This window comes from Heterocephalus glaber, unplaced genomic scaffold (genome assembly GCF_053883595.1).
Source record: "Heterocephalus glaber isolate CG9 unplaced genomic scaffold, H.glaber_assembly_v1.0 deba00001504, whole genome shotgun sequence".
Classification (NCBI taxonomy): domain Eukaryota; kingdom Metazoa; phylum Chordata; class Mammalia; order Rodentia; family Bathyergidae; genus Heterocephalus; species Heterocephalus glaber.
The window spans coordinates 47,146,480-47,166,998 of record NW_028258324.1 but is presented as its reverse complement, the minus strand read 5'-3'; the positions used below and the strand labels follow the sequence as shown (position 1 = coordinate 47,166,998).

Genomic DNA, 20,519 nt, shown 5'->3' with positions numbered 1-20,519 from the left:
GAAAATTGCATTACCAGCTATGGCCATTATATATCTCAGATAAAATAAGGGTACCTAATTCCATTTTGCAGATGAGAAACTGAGTATAAAGTCACATGACTTCACATTAGATCAGTTGTTACAGGGCCAGGGACAGAATGTCCTCCTCCCCTAACTGCATCCAAAGCCTGCTCTTCCTGGCCACACCATATTAAACAAATCTGGCTATTATTACAATCAATAGGACTCAGAGTAGTACTTTTAAAAATAATGAGTAAGAGTAGGAGATGGTGGAGATTGCAGTGGGTGGAAAGGACATCTTCTCATTACCATCCAGTCTCCATGTCTACATTGGCAAATGTCTGTTTTGGAAAGTCTATCTCAGAGAATCAAAATAGAAAAGGTCTCTGGGCATAGCAGAGGGCCTCAGCTATCTGCAGCAGGCAGAGATTCCTGTGGAAAATGCACCCCAGGAAGAGGCAGCTCCACCTAGCCTGAGACCAGGAGGCTGCCTACCTTGGCCCTAAGCCTGGAGCTACATGTAGAGGACAAGAGGTCCCAGAGATAAGGTACCTGCTCTTAAACCTGAGTTTGTGCCTGCAGAGTTGGAAATCTGCTATTTTTACTTATGTCACTCAATCTGTTTCAGAGTTGAGTTTTTGTTCTAGATTTTGTCTCATAGGATCAAGCCTCCCCCACCCTAAGTTTATAGGGTTGGGGTCATTTGCTTAACTTGCAAAGGTAAATCAGCACAAGTAGGTGAGCAGGTGTTTGGTTAGTGATGGCCAGGTGCTCTGGCATCTGAAGGCAGGCATGACATTCCTAAACCTTGCCTGGAGGCCCCTGGATGGAATGGGAACAGCCCTCTACTTGGAGAGATGTGAGTTCTGAGGCTATTTCAAAGGCTGATTTTTTGTGCAGTTCTTAACTTCTCTGTGATGATGGCTGATGCAGTTCTTACTTATAAATGACTTTAAGATCGCAACATATTTTATTACATCAAGAAAACCCATTCAGTTGCTACAGGTGTGATTCCTTTTTTTTCTTTTTTTATTTTACAAAGACTTTATTTCCATTTTTTCTATTTCTCATCATTTTTCCTTTCACTTCTTTCCTTTCCCCTGACCCTCCCAATACCCCTACCCTTTTGGACCTTTTTTTCCTATTTTGCATTATTGATTATTCATTCTAATCATTGGTACATTTTAGGTATACAATATAATGGCATTCATCATTGGAAATTTGCACCTTTACATAGTCTCTCTTGGTTCTTATTTTTCACCCTTGCCCAGCCCTCCCTTCAACCCCTCCATTCCTCCCTATTTACAAAGATTTTGTTGCTATTTTTTCATTTTCTCATATTAATCCCATTCCCTGCTATCCTTTCCCCTAGCCCTCCCACTTCCTTCCCCTTTGCTCCTTTTCTTCCTATTTCACATTACCTATTATACATTTAGTCCTTATTTACACTTTCCGTTTCTCACACAAGAGAAACTATTCAGTATTTATACATGTGTATCCTATTTATTTCACTTAAGAGTATGGCCTCAATGTGCATCCACTTAGCTATAAATGTCTCTAATTTCTCATTTTTTATGGCTGAGTAGTACTCCATTTTATAAAAACAAAACCACATTTTCTTTATCCAGTCTCCAGTTGATGGGCATTTGGGCTGTTTCCAAGTTTTAGCTATCACAAACTGGGCTGCTATGAACATGGGTGCACATATATCACTGTGGTATGATTCTTTTAATTCTTTGGGGAAGATCCCCAGCAGTGGAATAGCAGGGTCAAATGGGACTTCTAGTCCTAGTTCTTTGAGGTGTGTCCATACTGATTTCCACAGTGCTTGCACCAGTCTACACTCCCACCAGCAGTGGAGCAGGGTTCCTCTTTCCCCACAGCGCTGCCAGCATTTGTTATTGGTTGATTTCATGATAGTAGCCCTTCTTTCTGGAGTGAGGTGGAATCTCAACATTGTGTTCATTTGCATCTCTCAAATGACCAGTGATGTTGAACATTTTTTCATGTATTTATTTGCTATTTCTACTTTCTTGTCTGAGAAATGTCTGTTCATTTCAGATGACCATTTTCAGATTGGGGCTTTAAATTTGGGAGGTCTGATCTTTTCAAGTTCTTTATAGATTCAAGATAGTAGACCTTTGTCTGAGGAAAAGCAGGTGAAGATTTTTTCCCACATTGTGGGTTGTCTCTTCACACTGCTGGTGGTTTCTCTTACTATGCAGAAGCTTTTTAATAAGAAGAGATCCCACTTGATGATTGTTTGTGCTAGTTCACGGGCAACTGAGATATTGTTCATAAAATATTTTCCTACACCGATGTCTTCAAGAGTTCTACCTAACCTCTGTTCCAACTGGTTCAGAGTCTCTATTTTAATATTTAGATCTTTAATCCATTTCGATTTTAGTTTAGTGCATGGTGAGAGATACAGGTCTAGTTTTAATCTTTGGCAAGTTGAAACCCAATTTTTCCAGCACCATTTATTAAAGAGGCTATCTTTCCTCCAGTGAGGGTGTTTGGCTCCTTTATCGAAGATGAGATGGCTGAGTGTGTCTGGCATTGTTTCTGCATCTTCTAATCTGTTCCACTGGTCTTCAGGTCTGTTTCTTTGCCAGTACCATGCTGTTTTTATCACAGTAGCTTTGTAGTAGAGTTGCAAATTGGGGATTATGATAACCCCTGCCATGTCTCTGTTACCTAGAATTGCTTTTGCTATTCTGGGTCTCTTCTTATTCCAAATGAATTTTTGGATTGTTTTCTCAAGGTCCATGAAGCATGCTGCGGGGATCTCAATTGGAATTGCATTAAATCTATATAGCAGTTTTGGAAGTATGGCCATTTTCACTATATTAATCCTTCCTACCCAGGAGCAGGGGATGTCTGTCCATTTTCTGATATCATTTTCAATCTCTCTTTTCAGAGTGCTATAGTTTTCAAAGAAGAGGTCTTTGATTTCTTTTGTTAGGGTGATTCACAGGTATTTCAGTTTTTTGGATGCTATTATGAAAGGAATTATTTGCCCTATTTCTCTCTCAGTGAATCTGTCATTCATGTAGAGGAAAGCTATTGATTTTTGTGTGTTGAACTTGTAACCAGCTACTTGACTGAATTTGGTTATTAAGTCTAGAAGACTTTTGGTGGAGTTCTTGGGGTCTTCTATATGCAGTATCACGTCATCTGCAAATAATGACAATTTGACTTCTTCATTTCCTATCTTTAGTCCTTTTATTTCTTTCTCTTGTCTAATTGCCATGGGTAATGTTTCCAGAACTATATTGAACAAGAGTGGTGATGGTGGACATCCTTGTCTTGTTCCTGATTTGAGTGTGAAGGATTTCCATTTTTGACCATTTAGTATGATATTGGCTGTTGGTTTTTCATAGATGGCTTTTTGTCAGATTGAGGTAGAGACCATCTATTCCAATTTTTTGTAGAGTTTTCAGGGTGTATGATCTTCTTGATGATCTTCTGCATTCTGTTTGCCAGTATCTTATTAAGGATTTTTGCATCTATGTTCATTAGTGAGATTGGCCTATAGTTCTCCTTTTCAGTTGGGTCTTTCTCTGCTTTGGGGATCAAGGTGATGCTTGCTTCCAGGAATGAATTTGGGAGTATTGTTTCCCTTTCAATTTCATTGAAGAGTTTAAACAGTAGTGGCAGCAGTTCCTCTCTAAATGTCTTGTAGAATTCAGCAGTGAAGTCATTAGGGACCGGGCTTTTCTTAATTGATAAGTTTTTAAATACATTTTCAATTTCATTGGTTGACATTGGGTTGTTCAGAATTTTTATGTCTTTTTCGTTCAACTTTGGTAATTCACATGTATGTAGGAATCTGTCCATTTCTTCTGTGTTGTCCATCTTATTGGCATATACGTTCTGGAAGTAGGTATTGATGATCCTCTGGATTTCTGCTGAGTCTGTTGTAATTTCACTCTTTTCATTCCTAATTGCATGGATTTGGGCCTTTTCTTTCCTTTTTCTGACAAGGTTGGCTAAGGGTTTATCAATTTTGTTGATTCTTTCAAAGAAGCAACTCTTGGCTTTACTGATTTTTTTGTATCATTCTCTTAGTCTCCATTGCATTGATTTCTGCTCTGATCTTTATAATTTCCTCCCTTGTATGAGCTCTAGGGTTGTCCTGTTCTTCTTTTTCTAGAAGCTTGAGGTTCAGCATCAGGTAGTTTAATTGGGCTCATTCTGTTTTCCTAATATGTGTATTCACTGCTATGAATTTCCCTCGTAAGACTGCTTTCATTGTGTCCCATAGATTCCGATATGTTGTATTGTCATTGTTATTTAATTGAAGGAACTGTCTGATTTCTTCTTTAATTTTCTCTGTGACCCAATGGTTATTCAGAAGTGTGTTGTTCAATTTCCACATGTTTATGAAACTATTTGAATTTCTTTTGCTATGGATCTCCAATTTCATCGCACTATGGTCTGATAATATACAGGGGATAACTTCAATTCCTTTGCACTTACTTAAACATGTTTTATGTGTGAGTATGTGGTCTATTTTGGAGAATGACCCATGTGCAGCTGAGAAGAATGTGTATTCTGATTTTGTGGGGTGGAAGACTCTGTAAACACCTGTTAAGTTCATTTGTTCAAGAGTTCTATTGAGTTCTAGTATTTCATTGCTTATTTTTTGTCTAGTTGATCTATCTATTTGTGACAGTGGGGTGTTGAGGTTCCCCACTACAATTGTATTAGTGCATATATGACTTTTCATGTCCCTTAGTATTTGTTTTATATAGTTGGGCACACTAGTGTTTGGTGCATAGATATTTATGATTGTCATCTCTTCCTCTTGGATTCTTCCCTTTGCAAGGATGTAGTGTCCTTCTTCGTCTCTCTTAATCAGTGTTGGTATGAAATCTACTTGATCTGCCAAGAGGATAGCTACTCCTGCTTTTTTTCGGGTTCCTGTTGCATGGAGTATTGTTTTCCACCCTTTGACTTTCAGTCTATGAGTTTCCTTTTGAATTAAGTGTGTTTCTTGTATGCAGCATATTGTTGGATTTTGCTTCTTGACCCATTCTGCCAGTCTATTTCTTTTGATTGGTGAATTGAGACCATTAACATTGATGGTTATAACTGAAATGTATTGACTTGTCATTGCCATGACTTTTTCTTTTTGTTGGGTTCTCCCCCTTTACATTTAATTTCTTGTTGTGCCAGATGGGTTCATTCTGTTTTGCTTCCTGGGGTTGTGATCCTCAATGTCTGTTCCTAGCATATTGTGTAAAATTCTTTGGAGTGCTGTTTTGGTATTCACAAAGTTCCTAAGGTGCTCTTTGTCATGAAAGTATCTTATTTCTCCATCAATTTTGAAAGATAGTTTTTCAGGGTACATCCATCTGGGTTGGAGGCTGTTTTCTTTGAGGGCTTGGAATATGTCACTCCAAGCTCTTCTTGCCTTGATGGTTTGTGTTGAGAAGTCTTCTGTGATTCTGATGGGCTTTCCTTTGTATGTGATTGGTTTCTTTTCTCTAACTGCTTGTAGAACTTTGTTCTTCTGTTGTGTTTCTGGAATCTTAACAATTATATGCCTATGTGTAGATTTTTTTTTGATCAAGTCTATTTGGAGTCCTATATCCCTCACTTATCTGTATGTCAAGCTCTTTTCCCCTGCTTGGAAAGTTTTCTGCCATTATTTCTGTGAAGAGATTTTTTATGTCATCTGCACTCTCTCCTGTTTCTTTATTGACTCCAATCAGTCTTATGTTATTCTTCTTTGCATCATCTAGCAGCTGCTGGATTGATTTCTCATGTTCCCTTATAATTTTGAAGCAATTTTTCTTTTCCTGGTCATTAATTGCAATCTTATCTTCTGTATCTGAAATTCTGTCCTCACATTGGCTCATTCTGCTGTGTAGACTTTCAGTGGAGTTTTTCATCTCCTGGAAATCTATTTGCATCTGTGTTATGGATTCCATTTGTTTCCTGTGTTGGGATTCCATCATGTTCCTGAGCTCCTCTCTAGATTTATTAATCATATCTTGCACTAGGGGCACAATGTCTCCTGTTATCTGAGAAATTATTTCTCATTTCATTTTTACCAGATCCCCTTTTGTTGCCAGTTCAGTGGGTCCAGGTGGTCAAGTATTAGAGTGTTCCATCTTATTTCCCTTTGGGGTTGCTGTAGGTGATCTGGAAATCTGGTTTTGAGACTTAAGTGTTTTCTCATTTTAATTGGGGTGGGGGCTGTTGGCGCCTGCACGGATTACCTCCTCTGAGCTGGGAGAGGTGGGCCAGGGGCCGGGAGCAGTGGTCGGGATGGTGACCCAAAAGCCCTTTCCTCTGGGCTGGGAGCAGCAGGAGGGATGGTGGCGGGGAAGCGCCTCCCTCTGGACCAGGAGCAGTGGGACGGAGGCTCAGAAGCCCCTACCTCTGGGCCCGGAGCAGCAGGACTCAGTACCGTGGTCTGGTGGTCTGGTGTCCTCTGCGTCTTTGTAGTGTGGAACCAGGTGGCTGTACAGAGGAGCGGGGGGGGGGGGTGGGTCCAGTGGATTGTTGCCGGGGTGCGGGCTGATTCTGCCTGTTCTGCATGACTGGGGACCTTGATAGGGCGTGGGCAGACCTGCCTGTCTGCAGTGGGCTGATTCAGCCTACAGGTGTGATTCTTGATCTTGTCCAGCTTGATCCTCTCATAGGCACATTCTCCACCAAGGAATTTTATCTGGAAAAGAAATCAGAGCTTCTCTTTGAATATTTACCTTCCTTTCAGCCTTTCATAGAATTCATTGCCATTACTTTGAGCAGGGTTGGCATTCACCGTATGCCCCATATCCCCTGAATTCATTGCCATTACTTTGAGCAGCGTTGGCATTCACCGTATGCCCCGTATCCCCTGGTACAGCCACGTTTGCATTAAAATGCTGATACACTCCTGTGCCTAACTGCTTGACACACCACGCCGGGAAGCCCATGTGACCCATCAACTAAAAAAACAACCTCACCCCACCAGGGAAGCCTCCAGGACCCTACTGCAACCCAAAAGCTGGCTCCCTTCTGATTTTTACCATCACACCTACTTTTGAATAATTTATGACAGATATAAGATGTGTAATTGCAATGCAATTCTGCCTTTTAAGAAAAGGAAAGATTAAATATTCAAGCAGAACAACTAATCTTATGTATTAATTAATGACCTTATTTTTGAAGCTTGGTAGAACTCTGGTCTACACCAGTCATCAAATCCACCCTCAAAGGATAGAACTTTGCTGTCTATAAGCATTTACAAAAAATATGGTACCAGTTCCAATAGCAGTTTTAAACAACAATGCCCAGAAATGATTTCAAATAAATGATGACAACTTTGAGATAAGTATATAGCCTAGTAAGATGGAAAGATTTCCCCTGTGTGTGTAATAATTCAGGGAAATTTCAATACTGCTGGTAACAGATAATATTAAGAAATGCTTATTAATTTTTAAATGTGACGATTCTAAATTATGCTTTTGAAAGAGTTTATTTTAGAAATGTATACTGAAACATTTACAGATGAAACCTATGATAGAAGAGATTTATTTCAAAAACAATCTAAAGGGCCGGGGATTTAGCTCAGTGGTGCAGCCGCCTACCTCACAAGCCCAAGGTCCTGAGTTCGATCTCCAGTACCAAAAAAAAAAAATCAATCTAAAGAGAAGGGGAGAAGGGAGTGGGGCCTGGGGATGGGACTAGTCATTGTAGTCACTGAATTTTGTACATGTTTGAAATTCTTCGAAGTAGAAAAGTGCAAAGCTGTTTCCCATCGATCTATACCTCATAGCCTCCCCTGGTAGATGGAAGAAATGGGAGAGCTAGAAGCTTCCTGGGTTAGGGGATAAGCAGACCTGGAAGGATTCATAGTCTGGCCACTCACAAGGTTGCTGTGGACAGTCCCCTTATCTTCTCTGCTTTGTTTCCTGTGTGAGTTGCACATAATCAGCAGACACACACACACACACACACACACACCCCTTCCCAAACAGGTTAGGTGAAGTCTAAACACAACAGCATCTGTGTAACACTGAAAGCCCCTCGGAAGAAATGTGTGGCCTCGTTCCTGTTGTCGCAGGAACTCATCCAGAGGTGTGTGAAGTTCAGATGACTCAGGATTCCAAGAATCCCCACCACATTTTCAAAAACTACCTCATGTGTAGTTCTCCAACCCAGCTGAAAAGGGGAGCTGAAACAAAACACCCTGCTGCCACACAGGAGGCTTTTAGCAGAGCTGCTGACTCCTCACACAAAGCCCTTGTTTATGTGTGACAAATGTCGTACATGTGTCTCTTCTTCCTCCCTCGCTCCTTCCCTTCATTTGTTCACCTCTGTTTCTTTGTCCCTCTCCATTTCATCTTTTCTCCCATCCTTTTCTACTTCGTACCACTTTTCCTGTATTGACTCAAGGGCCAGCAAAAATGATAAAGGCAGAGAGCAAACCAATCCTGAGAAGAATGGCTTTGCCAGAGCCAGCTGCCTGCACACAGCTGAGCCCTCTTCGAAATGTGTATTTGAAGACAGCGTGACACACCTTTGAAACTGTAGGGGGCTGGAGCAAACATTAAAAGATCCATAAATATTTATGTGGTCTTCATGGTCTTCACAGGTTGCTTTCTCCAAAGTAATAGTACACACACACACACACACACACACACACACACACACACGTTCCTTCCAGGCCTGGCCACTCTCAGAGAACAACTGTAGAGCTGTACTCTTCCTGACTATCTACTGTACTGAGCATGGTCTATAAACCTGCTGAGGCAGGGAAGTGGGAGGATTGGATATGCGAGGGACTTGATCCGCGCACAAGGCCAGTTCTGTCCTCTCTGACCCAAGCAAGTTGCCTAGCATTCCCAGCCTCTGTTTCTTCTTCTGTAAAATGAAAGCACTAGAATACAGAGATGATCATTAGAGTGTTTCCACCTCAAATATCCTTGATCAAATTCACCACATTTTTTAGAGAATTCCCATGTGAATCTACCTGATGCCCACATACTTGGTGGGAGCAAGAGAAGGTCTGAAGAATAGAAATTAAGCCAGTGCTTGGGCTGTGGAGTGACCTGTGTAGTCACAGAGGAAGGAAGCTGCAGGGAAAGGGAAAAAAGGGTATTAAGTCCAGTAGGGAAATGGACCATCTATAAATGGGGTCAGGGAAGGGGATCAAAAAGAAAAGAACTGACACAATAAATCTGAGCAGAAGTTGGAAGCAAGATTTGGCACCTGCCTTGATGTCCAAAGAAGAAAATCCAAAGAGCAAATTTGGGTAAAAGAAAGTGTATTCCTACTGGTCCCACTTGGTTACTTGAAATTCATTCACCAGTCTCAGGCATGCTTCAGAGGCTTTCTCCAAGAATCAGCATACTGGCCCTTTTAGAAGAGGCCTTAATGTGCTGTGCTCTACACAAGGATAATAACTATCCCCCATGGCCACCCCCCTAGACAAGAAAGCCTAAAGACTCATGATCAAAAAGATGAAGTTGCTATTTAAGCAGTAAGAGCTACATCTGCTAATGATTAACTCTAGAATTTATTACCAATTAGGACTATAAATCTCTGCTTACTTTGGCTCCTGGAAAGTTGATTTCACTTGGGGGGTGGGGGGGGTTGCCCAGGAGGGGTTTGGGAGAAAGTCATTTCAGACAAAGAGGGAGAAATCCAAGCTTAAAAAGACACACTTCAGAATCAAAAGGGAGCAAGATTTCTCAAGCTCCAGAGCTAGAAAGCAGGCTTGACTTGTGGTCCTAAGCAAACAACCAAGCAGATGGCACAGGACACCAAAGGCAGAGGGGGTGGTGCCACTCAGAAGAGGGTGTTGAGGGCCTGAAGGAAGCTCCATAACTGAGTGGACCCCAGAAGCCAGGCCATGCCATGGCCTGAGTGAAAAGTGCAGGATGTGTAGCAGGCTTAGTCTATCCCAGGCATTCTCAGTCTTGGCTGAATAACCTGTGAAGCCTTAAAAACACACCTGTGCTTGGGTTGCACAGAAAACCAATTTAATCAGAATTTCGAATGGTGGGTGAGGCTTGAGTATCAAAGCCAAGATTGAGAATCTCCATTTATTTCATTTCATCCTCAAGTGACCCAGTGTTCTAACTCTAACTCTCACAGTTTTACAGACTAGCAAGCTGGGAGGCTAAATAATGGGCCCAGAGTCCCACAGCTAATAGTGATAGGGGTGGCATTGGAATCTAGAGCCTGCACTCTTATTCATTGTGCCCTATGACCACCATGTCTCTGGTTCTCAGCTTTCCAGGCCCTGAATTTCATGGACTTTTTAAAGTGAAGAATGGGGGCCTTAAACAATTTTTGTATGTTATTGCCAAAAATCACGGAAATGAGACATTACCTCCCTGTGAATGCTACATATTATTTAGGAGGATGTCTTTCCTTTGGATAGAATGACATCAGCAGAAAGAATTTGCACTGAGAATTTCAGGCTCATCAACAGTTCTCATTCATTCATTTAGCAAACATTAAGTACCAGTTTTCTGCAGTCTAAAAAGTAGAACACAGTCTAAAAAGATGTGCCAAGGGCCTTAATGTATAAGGGCCGTAATATATACATGTTGCTAAACAGCAAAATGAGATGGAATCCCTAGGTGGAGGCAAGTGATAATAAAATGTTATGAGAAAGTGGGATATACTGTTGCTGATCCACAAATATTTAACCCAAGGCAGAAAATGCAAATTCCTGGCAGGCAGCTATATAAGACTAATGAACTAGATGTCAGCAGGGGAGGTGGGGACACTCATGACCTAGAGGGCCTGCGCCCTGTCTAAAGAGGCAGCAAATTCTCACATCTAGCCAGACATTCCCACACAGGAAGGTTGGTGCAAGGTTTTCAGGTCCTTCTTCAACTTTAGAGGAAGCTATAAATATAGGTTGCTTAATGTAAGACTTCTCCATTTTTAAAATGACATCTAATTCAAAACACCGTGTAGATCAAAGAATACATGTGGCCTCCAGTTCTGGTTTTACCATCAGAAGTGATCTCCCCACAGTGCCCTGGATCCCAAAGCAATGTTTGTTCACCTGTACCTTCCCCCCACAGGTGTGCTCATTTACTTTGGGTACGGCATCTGGAATAGCACCCTGGAAATCAGCGCCCGGGAGGAGGCCCTGCACCAAAGTACATACCAGCGCTACGATGTGGACGACCCCTTCTCGGTGGAGGAGGGTTTCTCCTATGCCACAGAGATCGAGAGCCAGGAGAACTGGGGCGGGCCTGCTGAAGACAAAGGCTTCTATTACCAACAGATGTCAGATTCGAAGGCAAATAGCAGGACAAGTAGCAAAGCGAAGAGCAAAAGCAAACACAAACAGAACTCAGAGGCCCTGATTGCAAATGATGAGTTAGATTACTCTCCAGAGTAAGCATAAAAATACAGAGGGTAGAAATGATGATTGGTTTTCAGCAACTTCACTTGTGGGCTAGAAGGTGAACTTTTTTTCACTCTTTTTTCCCCAAAGTCAATCCCTAGTCATAGCCTATCACTTGCTATTTTTGCTCATCAGAATGGTTCTAAAGAAGGGTTTAACCTAGGGCTCCTAACTGGTTCCCTTGTGAAAAAGAATAAACAAGAGGATATATGAAATTTTATCTAATGTGCAACCAGCAGAGGCAATGGTGGCAAATGTTTCCCAGGCCTTTGCTTTACTGGTTGAATTATTTTGCTTCTTACTGAGATCCCCAAGAAGCAAGGGGCCAGCTTCTGAGGCCCCAGAGAGGCTGCAGCTCTTTTGGAGATGCAACAGAGCAGGTGGATGTGGGCAGCATTTTAGCCACCTGCGAGCACAAAGGCAAAACTATGTAGCATGTCAGGCTGAGCACTGCTCCCCAGGTCAGTGTGAGCAGGTGAGTGTCAGCCCTTCCTCAGTGAACAGACTTACCCCAAAAACATCATGGAGAAGACACATGCTTCCTTTTTCCATCCATATGAAGACATATGCTTCCTTTTTTCCTCCCATTTTCCAAACAGTGTTTTAGGATCCAGCAAAGGAAAGGACTCTCAGACCATTTCCACAAAGGTTTTAGATTCAGACCCAATAATATGGTAAGAAGCACCATCAAAGCTCTACTTAAATGCCCAGAAAGAAAATTAAATAACCATCTCTCGCCATGAAGGCCAGAAGGGCATTGGCAGAAATTAACTGTCTGTCATGCCTTCCCTTATACCAGACTCTGAGCTCCTGCTGATATGATGACGGAGGGCAAAGGTGAAGCATGATTTCATGGCACTAATATGCCTTGAAGAAGTGAGCCGTTTGTTTTATAATCAGATAAAAATCTTTGCAAGGAGAAGTGACCCAGCCACTGAGATCACATTGCAAATTCTACTTCATATTTCTAAAATTATAAATTCTGTAGTGGGGTTTTTTTGAAACATGCAACCACTTGATTGGTGGGTGCTACATTGAAAACAAAAAAATGTTGAAGCACTGTTACTTAGGTAATTACATTCCATGCGATCACATTTCACTTCTGAACCTTATGCCTCTGGGGTAGCTTACTTTTGAGAATATTTCTCTCTATTACTTCCCAAAGCAGCTTCACTGAAGCCCAGGGAAATATCTACCTGATAAGGTCTAAATTGGGGCCATAAGGATTCTTAAAAGAATTTTCTCTGAAACAGGAAAAAACACATGGGCTGTAAATTCTACTATTGGATTTCAAGGATTCCCACTGGCTGCATTGAGTTGTGTATGTGAAGTATGTGTGTATGTGAATGCATGTATGTGAAGACTATGATTTTAATCAAGCTGAAATCTTTGTGAGAATTTTCTGGAAGGGACAAAACAACAAATTTCTTGACTTCCCTCTCCTCAATTTATTATCCTGCCAAAAGTTGTCCAAAACACATCAACTAACATTTAGATCTATTCTTAAAACTTGAGGTTCAAGCCTTGGCAGAAGAGGTAAGGTTCATTTTTTCATTCAATTAACAGTTATTGAGAATAGCTGAAGTGCTAAGTGAAGAGCATGAGAAGAAATATAATATTTGCCTCTCCAGCTCACTATTCAGGGAGGGGAAGCCCCAGGGCCTGATAAACATAGATAAAACAACCGAACTTGACAAGTCCTCGTGACTAACTCACTGAGCTTCAACATAATGCATAAAAATTAATTGAAAGTTGATTTTTGTAAATAACACTTTTAAATAAATTGCATATCACGCCCACAACTAATGTCCACCATTAAATTCAAATAACTACCATTTTTAAGGTATTTTTTATTCTTCCATATTAATTGTTTAGAACTCTGGCTTCCTGAGTACATTTTGTCATTTTCATGTCATGCTTAATGATGCTGTGTTTTCTCTTCCCTAAATGCAACCATGAAGATATAGGGCCTGGTCTGTGACATATATTCCTTGGGGATTAACTCTAGACTAATTATCAGCAATCTTTGTGAAAACAGTTTTAAACTGGCTTTAAGACTCAAGAAATCTTACTAAATACAATCTGGTAAGCTTGCCACACAATCTAGATAGATGGGGGGAGTTATATTCATCAAATATGTTCAAGAAAAACATGAATGTAAAATAACAAAAACTAAACATGGGTAAAAGAATTTCCTTTTACTTATGAGGTTTAGGTCTTAAAGTAACTATAGTCTAATGGCAGGCGTATGTATTTCTATAGCATAAGAAGGAAGAACACATGCTTTAGCTGATACCATTGGTGTTGTTTTTGTGCAGATCCTATGAACTACTCTCACTTCAGAAACCATTTTTCCCAAAGAGTATCTTTATATATTTTAAGCTTTGCTTTTTTAATTTGTTTTTGTTGTTGTTGTTGTTTTTGTTTTGTTTTTGTTTTGTTTTGTTTTGTTTGAGACAAGGTCTTGCTATGTAGTTCAGGCAGGCCTTGAACTCACTATGTAGCCCAGGCTGGCCTCAAACTCACAGCAATCCTCCTGCCTCAGCCTCCCAAGTGCTGGAACTACAGGCGTGCACCGCCACACTTGGCTTGCTTTTTATTTTCTAAAGGTGATAGATCATCTCCCTAGCAGCCTTGGGTTTAAGAAATATCAATATTATAGGAAAAGTTTTTCAAAATACATTCATTGAAATGTTTTTCCTCATGTTTTCCAGCTTCTGTGAAATCGTTTCAGATTTCACAACGTAATTTTCAAATACCATCAACAATTGGAATGACTATATTAGGGTTTTCCTAACAGATTTCTGAATATTATGTTTGTGGAACTGTATTAAATATAGACCAGTATAGAAATAATTACAGTGGTACCTCAGTTCACGAATTTAATTCTTTCCACGATTCTGGTCACAAACCGAATTAGATGAAAATCAAATCAAATTTTCCCCATAAGGTCAACATTGAACCTAACCATTGAATTTGATTTGGTTCTCATCCAATTTGGTTTGTGACCAGAACCGTGGAGAGAATTACATTCGTGAACTAAGGTGCCATTGTACCTTCAAAATTTATCCCCCTTAATGCACCCCAAGGAGGATCTATATTTTATTGAATTCTTCTTTACAGAAAGAGCTCCTCTTGAGATTTCAGTGCATGAATTTGTGGTTTGGAGCCAATTACTTGAGTTTTTAAAACTTTTATTCTATGAGGGCCAGAAATTTAGTGCAGCAGTGTCACCATCTGTCTCACAAGCACAAGGTTCCAAGTTCGATCCCCGGTTCCAAAAAAAAAAATTATTTTGTTCTATTCATTATTGATTCTCTGCATCAATTTTAAAAGATATAAGGTAAACATTCAGCTACATATGCTCCAAAACAAAAATTAAGCACTTTTTCGCAACGGGTTTGCTGCAAGAGGACACGTGTATTGAAAACCACCACTAAATCAAAGCCAACATGGGAAAGGAAAAGACTCATATTAATATCCTCGTCATCAGACACGTGGATTCGGGCGAGTCCACCACTACCGGCCATCTGATCTACAAATGTGGTGGCATCGACAAAAGAACCATTGAAAAATTTGAGAAGGAGGCTGCTGAGATGGGGAAGGGTTCTTTCAAGTACGCCTGGGTCTTGGATGAATTGAAAGCCAAGCGTGAGCGTGGTGTCATCATTGACATCTCCCTGTGGAAATTTGAGACCAGCAAGTATTACGTGACTATCATTGATGCTCAAGGACACAGAGACTTTATCAAAAACATGATTACAGGCACATCTCAGGCTGATTGTGCTGTCCTGATTGTTGCTGCTGGTGTTGGTGAATTCGAAGCTGGTATCTCCAAGAACGGGCAGACCCGGGAGCATGCCCTTCTGGCTTACACGCTGGGTGTGAAACAACTCATTGTTGGTGTTAACAAAATGGATTCCACTGAGCCACCCTACAGCCAGAAGAGATACGAGGAAATTGTTAAGGAAGTCAACACCTACATTAAGAAAATTGGCTGCAACCCTGACACAGTAGCTTTTGTGGCAATTTCTGGTTGGAATGGTGACAACATACTGGAGCTAAGTGCTAACATGCCTTGGTTCAAGGGATGGAAGGTCACTAGTAAAGATGGCAATGCTAGTAGAACCACACTGCTTGAAGCTTTGGAGTGCATCCTGCCACCCACTCACCCAACTGACAAGCCTTTGCGGCTGCCCCTCTAGGATGTCTACAAAATTGGTGGTATCGGTACAGTCCCTGTGGGCCGAGTGGAGACTGGTGTTCTCAAACCTGGCATGGTGGTCACCTTCGCACCAGTCAATGTCACAAATGAAGTAAAGTCTGTTGAAATGCACCATGAGGCTTTGAGTGAACCTCTTCCTGGTGACAATGTGGGCTTCAACGTCAAGAACGTGTCTGTCAAAGATGCTCGTCGTGGCAATGTTGCTGGTGACAGCAAAAATGACCTACCAATGGAAGCAGCTGGTTTCACTGCTCAGGTGATTATCCTGAACCATCCAGGCCAGATCAGTGCTGGCTAAGCTCCTGTACTGGATTGCCATACAGCTCACATCGCTTGCAAGTTTGCTGAGCTGAAAGAAAAGATTGATCGCCGGTCTGGTAAGAAGCTGGAAGATAGCCCCAAATTCTTGAAATCTGGTGATGCTGCCATTGTTGACATGGTTCCAGACAAGCTCATGTGTGTCGAGAGCTTCTCTGACTATCCACCTCTGGGTCGTTTCGCTGTTCATGTTATGAGACAGACAGTTGCTGTGGGTGTCATCAAAGCAGTGGACAAGAAGGCTGCTGGAGCTGGCAAGGTCACCAAGTCTGCCCAGAAAGCTCAGAAGGCTAAATGAACATCACCCCTAACACCTGCCACCCTAGTCTTAATCAGTGGTGGAAGATAGGTCTCAGAACTGTTTCTCCCAATTGGCCATTTAAGTTTAATAGTAAAAGACTGGTTAATGATAACAATGCATCATAAAACCTTCAGGAGGAAAGGAGAATGTGTTTTGTGGACCATTCGTTTTCTTTTTGTGTGTGACAGTTTTAAGTTATTAGTTTTTAAAATCACTTTTTAATGGAAACAACTTGACCAAAAATCTGTCACAGAATTTTGAGACCCATTAAAACAAAGTTTAATGAGAAAAAACAAAAACAAAAACAAAAATTAAGTGAAAAATTCAATAAAAGTAGAAATAGGATCAAGCAAAGCTAGAAGTCTGTTTAGCACACAAATGCAAAACTTTAATATGCTTTGCTAAATTTGCCAATGAGGGGTCACCTTAAAAATAATAAAATTGGCAGTAATGACAAAAAATATTCCCTCATGATATGATCAAGTCTTCCCCACAAGGGCTGAGGATTAAAATAGCACAGACCTTTGAAATCTATAGATAAGCTTCAAATCTGTATTTTACTAGCTATATATGCCTGGTGTACAGTGGCTATTCAATAAACATCTGATGGTTGGATGGAAGGATGGATGAATGAATGAAATGGAGGAAAATGAAGTATTTATTCAGCAATTATTCAGAGTGCCTACTATGTGCTATGGCATATATTTATACAATAATAAGTAAAATAGAAATCTGGCTCTTAAGAAATAAGGAGAAATAGGACATATAAACAAAGTATAATAGTGCAGGTGAGATGAGAGACATTGCATACTATAGAGGTGACAGTATGGTAAAGACTTCCTTCTATTGGAAAGCTCGTAAGAAACAGAGTTCTGTTCTTTTTTGTGAGTCTGTGGAATGGGCAGACCTTTACTAGGTAGAAATGGGCATGAGGTATACCGAGCAAAGGATAAGTAAGATGAAGACTGTGGCTGACAGTTACTGACTAATCTGTACTATGCTTCCTTCAAGGGAAAGCAAGGAGCTAGTTTGACTGGACCATATCATTTATGCCTGATGTATCCACAGAACAGTAAGCGATAATGCTGGGATGGCAGGTTAGTTGCACGTCAAGCTGGCTGGCTCTCCTTGGGTGGGGAGTGACTAGAGATGTAATGAAAGTGTGAATCATAGAAGGCAGGACTTGAAAAATGCTGCAGCAGTGACTTCATTGCCTGTGCAAGGCACTAACAACTGGCACGCATACTCCAGGTTGATTTAACAAAGTAAAGGAAAAAATATCCACACTTCAAAGCAATATATGATTCTTTTTGGAACCCTATATCTAATTTCATCATTAACCAAGGAAAAATACATGGACGCACAACACAAAGTTATTTACAGCCACTTTACAATTTTTTTTTTTTTTGGTACCGAGAATTGAACTCAGGACCTTGCCCTTTCGAGGCAGGCTGTAGAGCCACTCAGCTAAATCCCCCACCCGCCACTTTACAATTTTAATAGAAAGTTTCAACAACCAAACTAACAACTTTTTGTATCTATCTAAACAGTAAAACCTCAGTTCCCAGTTTTATTCAACTTCAGTGCTAGACTACTTTGAACCAGTGAAAGAAACTGGAAGACACAACTAGGTGAAAAATCCAATCCTTCTTCAAATCAAATGTCTATAGCATAGTCATGATGATTCATTATTTTAAATTTAAATAAAAGGAGAGAGCATGAGGAAAGAAGGGAGCTGTTGAATTTAACAGTCTACCCTCCAGAATGTATGGATCAGTCAGGATACAAATACACTAATTTGGGGCCAGGGATTTAGCTCAGTGGTTCCAGTGCCTGCCCCACAAGCGCAAGGTCCCAAGTTGGATCCCTGGTACCAAACACACACACACACACACACACACACACACAAGCAAACAAGTACACTAATTTATTAGGGAACAAAACTCAAAGAAATGTCTTTCCTCTATTCTGCTGAAAAGGGTTGACAATGTGGACATCCTTGAAGCTGTATTTTGGAGGAAGTTTACTTACAAGGGACTGCCTCTCTTCTACATAATAAATAGAAGCTATATCAGTTTGAGAATCACTTAAAAGGCTAGAGGAAATTACCATCTCTTTTGCCAACAGGTTGTACGTACCAAGAAACTGAGATGTCATTGCAAAATCCATAAGTTAGCCACAGGAGTGCCTAATTTTGTATCTCATATTAGAAATGTTTGTTGTATGTAGAAGTCAGACATGAGGAAATGTATCTGAAGCTAGAGCTTGGGTCTGCTTGCCTGGTGGCAGTGAATGGTCCACTCTTAGATTCTGAGCAGTCCTGAGAGAGCCTTAATTTCCTTCAGGGAGCAGGAAGGGAGGAGAGCAAAGCAAATGCACCCCAGATCTCACTACTGGGGTCATGTGGCATGATGTTCACAACAGTGCTTGTGGGATCACAATTTTCATGTAACTGCAGCTTCCCCTGTTCGGATGTACTTCTCTAGCACTGAGGATTTGTCCACTGAGTCCCTTTGGAGAGCTTAAGAGAGAGGCCCCCTGCAGGTAACCAATGCTTGCCTGGCCATGAAAGAGCCAGTATTTGTAGTTAAGCAACCCACAAGCACAGACACAGCATCCCAAACCACAGAGCCCACCAGGAGTAGCGACCAGATGCTGCTTCCTCAAGGAGTTGTCTTTACATTCCTCAGTTGGAATGTGACAGGTAGCACAAAGCCCCTTTCATGGACATAGTTGTTAGTCCTGTGTCCCACTTTGATTTTTTCTAACACTTTAAAGAAGAGGCTGTTTAATTGGCTTTTCCCTGCTCCTCAGGAACATCTTCCTTTTGAAAATGCTTTCCTCATCTTTTTTGTCTTGTTCTTCTTGAGTAACATGCACATCATTCTGAACTACTTAGGCAGATGCCTTTTGCCAAAATTACTTCTCTGAGAAATATAGAAGAATATCTTCTTTTTTAAGAACTTAAAGCCCAAAAGGGATCAGTGAAAATTTTAAAGCCCATCAAAAGTGAACGTGTATTCTGCACTATCAACTAAAATAGTGTTAGAAATCACAAAACAGCATACCACATGCATGGAATTACACAACCCACACAGGACTTGCACAAAGTCGGCTGGGGCTTGAATTTTCCTGACAGCAGGTAGTTCTCATTTCTTACTCTTTGAGAACATTTAGTGCATGTTGGTACATACCAGGAAAGATTTAAATGGCTTTATATTAGAACTAGAAAACAAGGGCAGCCTGTTTTTTTTTTATATTAGGGACTTCCTTTGTGCTTTTTATTTGTTGGTTATTTTATTTTTTCTATTAAGCCTTCCTGACATTGACATTGACGACGTTGGCTAAAGGAAATTGTGGATTGTGTGAATTTATTGAGAAGTGCAGACTTGGAAGTATTGCATTCGTTCTCACATTGGGATGAGGAAACTATTCCATGCACACCCATTGATTGATCTTGGCAGTTGGCGATACACTTGTCTCACTCACAGGCCCAAAGTTGAGAATTTACCCTTGAATTCATGAACCCCCACTTCCCAAAGTGGATACACTGTTGATGTTATGATGGCGCATAAATACCTCAACTGTCAGGCTGAGAGAAGGGGCTGAATGATTTTAAGAGAGCAGCTCTAGTCCTCATTTCATGCAGTCACACCACCTGACAACAGGCCTCCGCATTCTAGTTTTTCTCACTGTGGAAAAGAAATGTTACTGTTGAATTCATATCCAAAGTTATAAATAACAGCTCATGACTTTTACTAACTTGTTTCATTTTTGTTTTGGTCCTTGAGAAATACAACTTGCATTTTGCAAATGGTAATTTCTGGTGTTGTTCTCTGCTATTTTTTTTGTATGAAATTGCTGTATTTGTTAAAGTTTGTTCACTTTGTGGTTTTTAATTCCCATTGGTGCACTATACAATGGGGTATTGTAATGTACTATGAAGAAAGAAATAATATGCAGATGTACTATGGAGTGTATTTTATTTTCAAATGACTGTGGTGTTAACAATATACTGATTTATCAAAATACTAAGAAAAAAATTCTAAATTTACCAAAATGTGTATATTTTAATAAATGCATAAAGCTTTATTGTGTGCCTTTAAATTTAAAAATGAGTTTATAAAGAAAGTCAGAAACAGAAGTGTCTTACTATAAAATATCCATAGCAATGTAAAGCTTTTACAAAAAGAGAGAGAGAAGAAAAAAGATAAAGGAGTTTCCCATATTATATTAACCTTAACTAGTATCTGAAGTCTGTTACTTTTTTTTCCATTTAAAATGGAGATGAGTAAGTGAATTTT

General features: G+C 40.5%; 1 protein-coding gene and 1 pseudogene across 2 annotated transcripts in view; both read left to right on the top strand.

Moving 5' to 3' along the window:
- Positions 1–11,586, top strand: part of Slc7a14 (solute carrier family 7 member 14) — a 122,412-nt gene extending 110,826 nt beyond the window's left edge. Inside the window, exon 8 of the mRNA XM_004834585.3 lies at positions 11,043–11,586. Coding sequence (XP_004834642.2) covers positions 11,043–11,365 — 323 coding nt within the window. The 3' untranslated portion in view covers positions 11,366–11,586. The remainder of the gene's footprint in view (positions 1–11,042) is intronic.
- Positions 11,587–14,306: 2,720 nt separating this feature from the next.
- LOC101726180 (elongation factor 1-alpha 1 pseudogene) lies at positions 14,307–20,307 on the top strand (annotated as a pseudogene). The gene has a single exon (XR_015440946.1). The product of XR_015440946.1 is annotated as an elongation factor 1-alpha 1 pseudogene (transcript).
- The last annotated feature ends 212 nt before the right edge of the window (positions 20,308–20,519 follow it).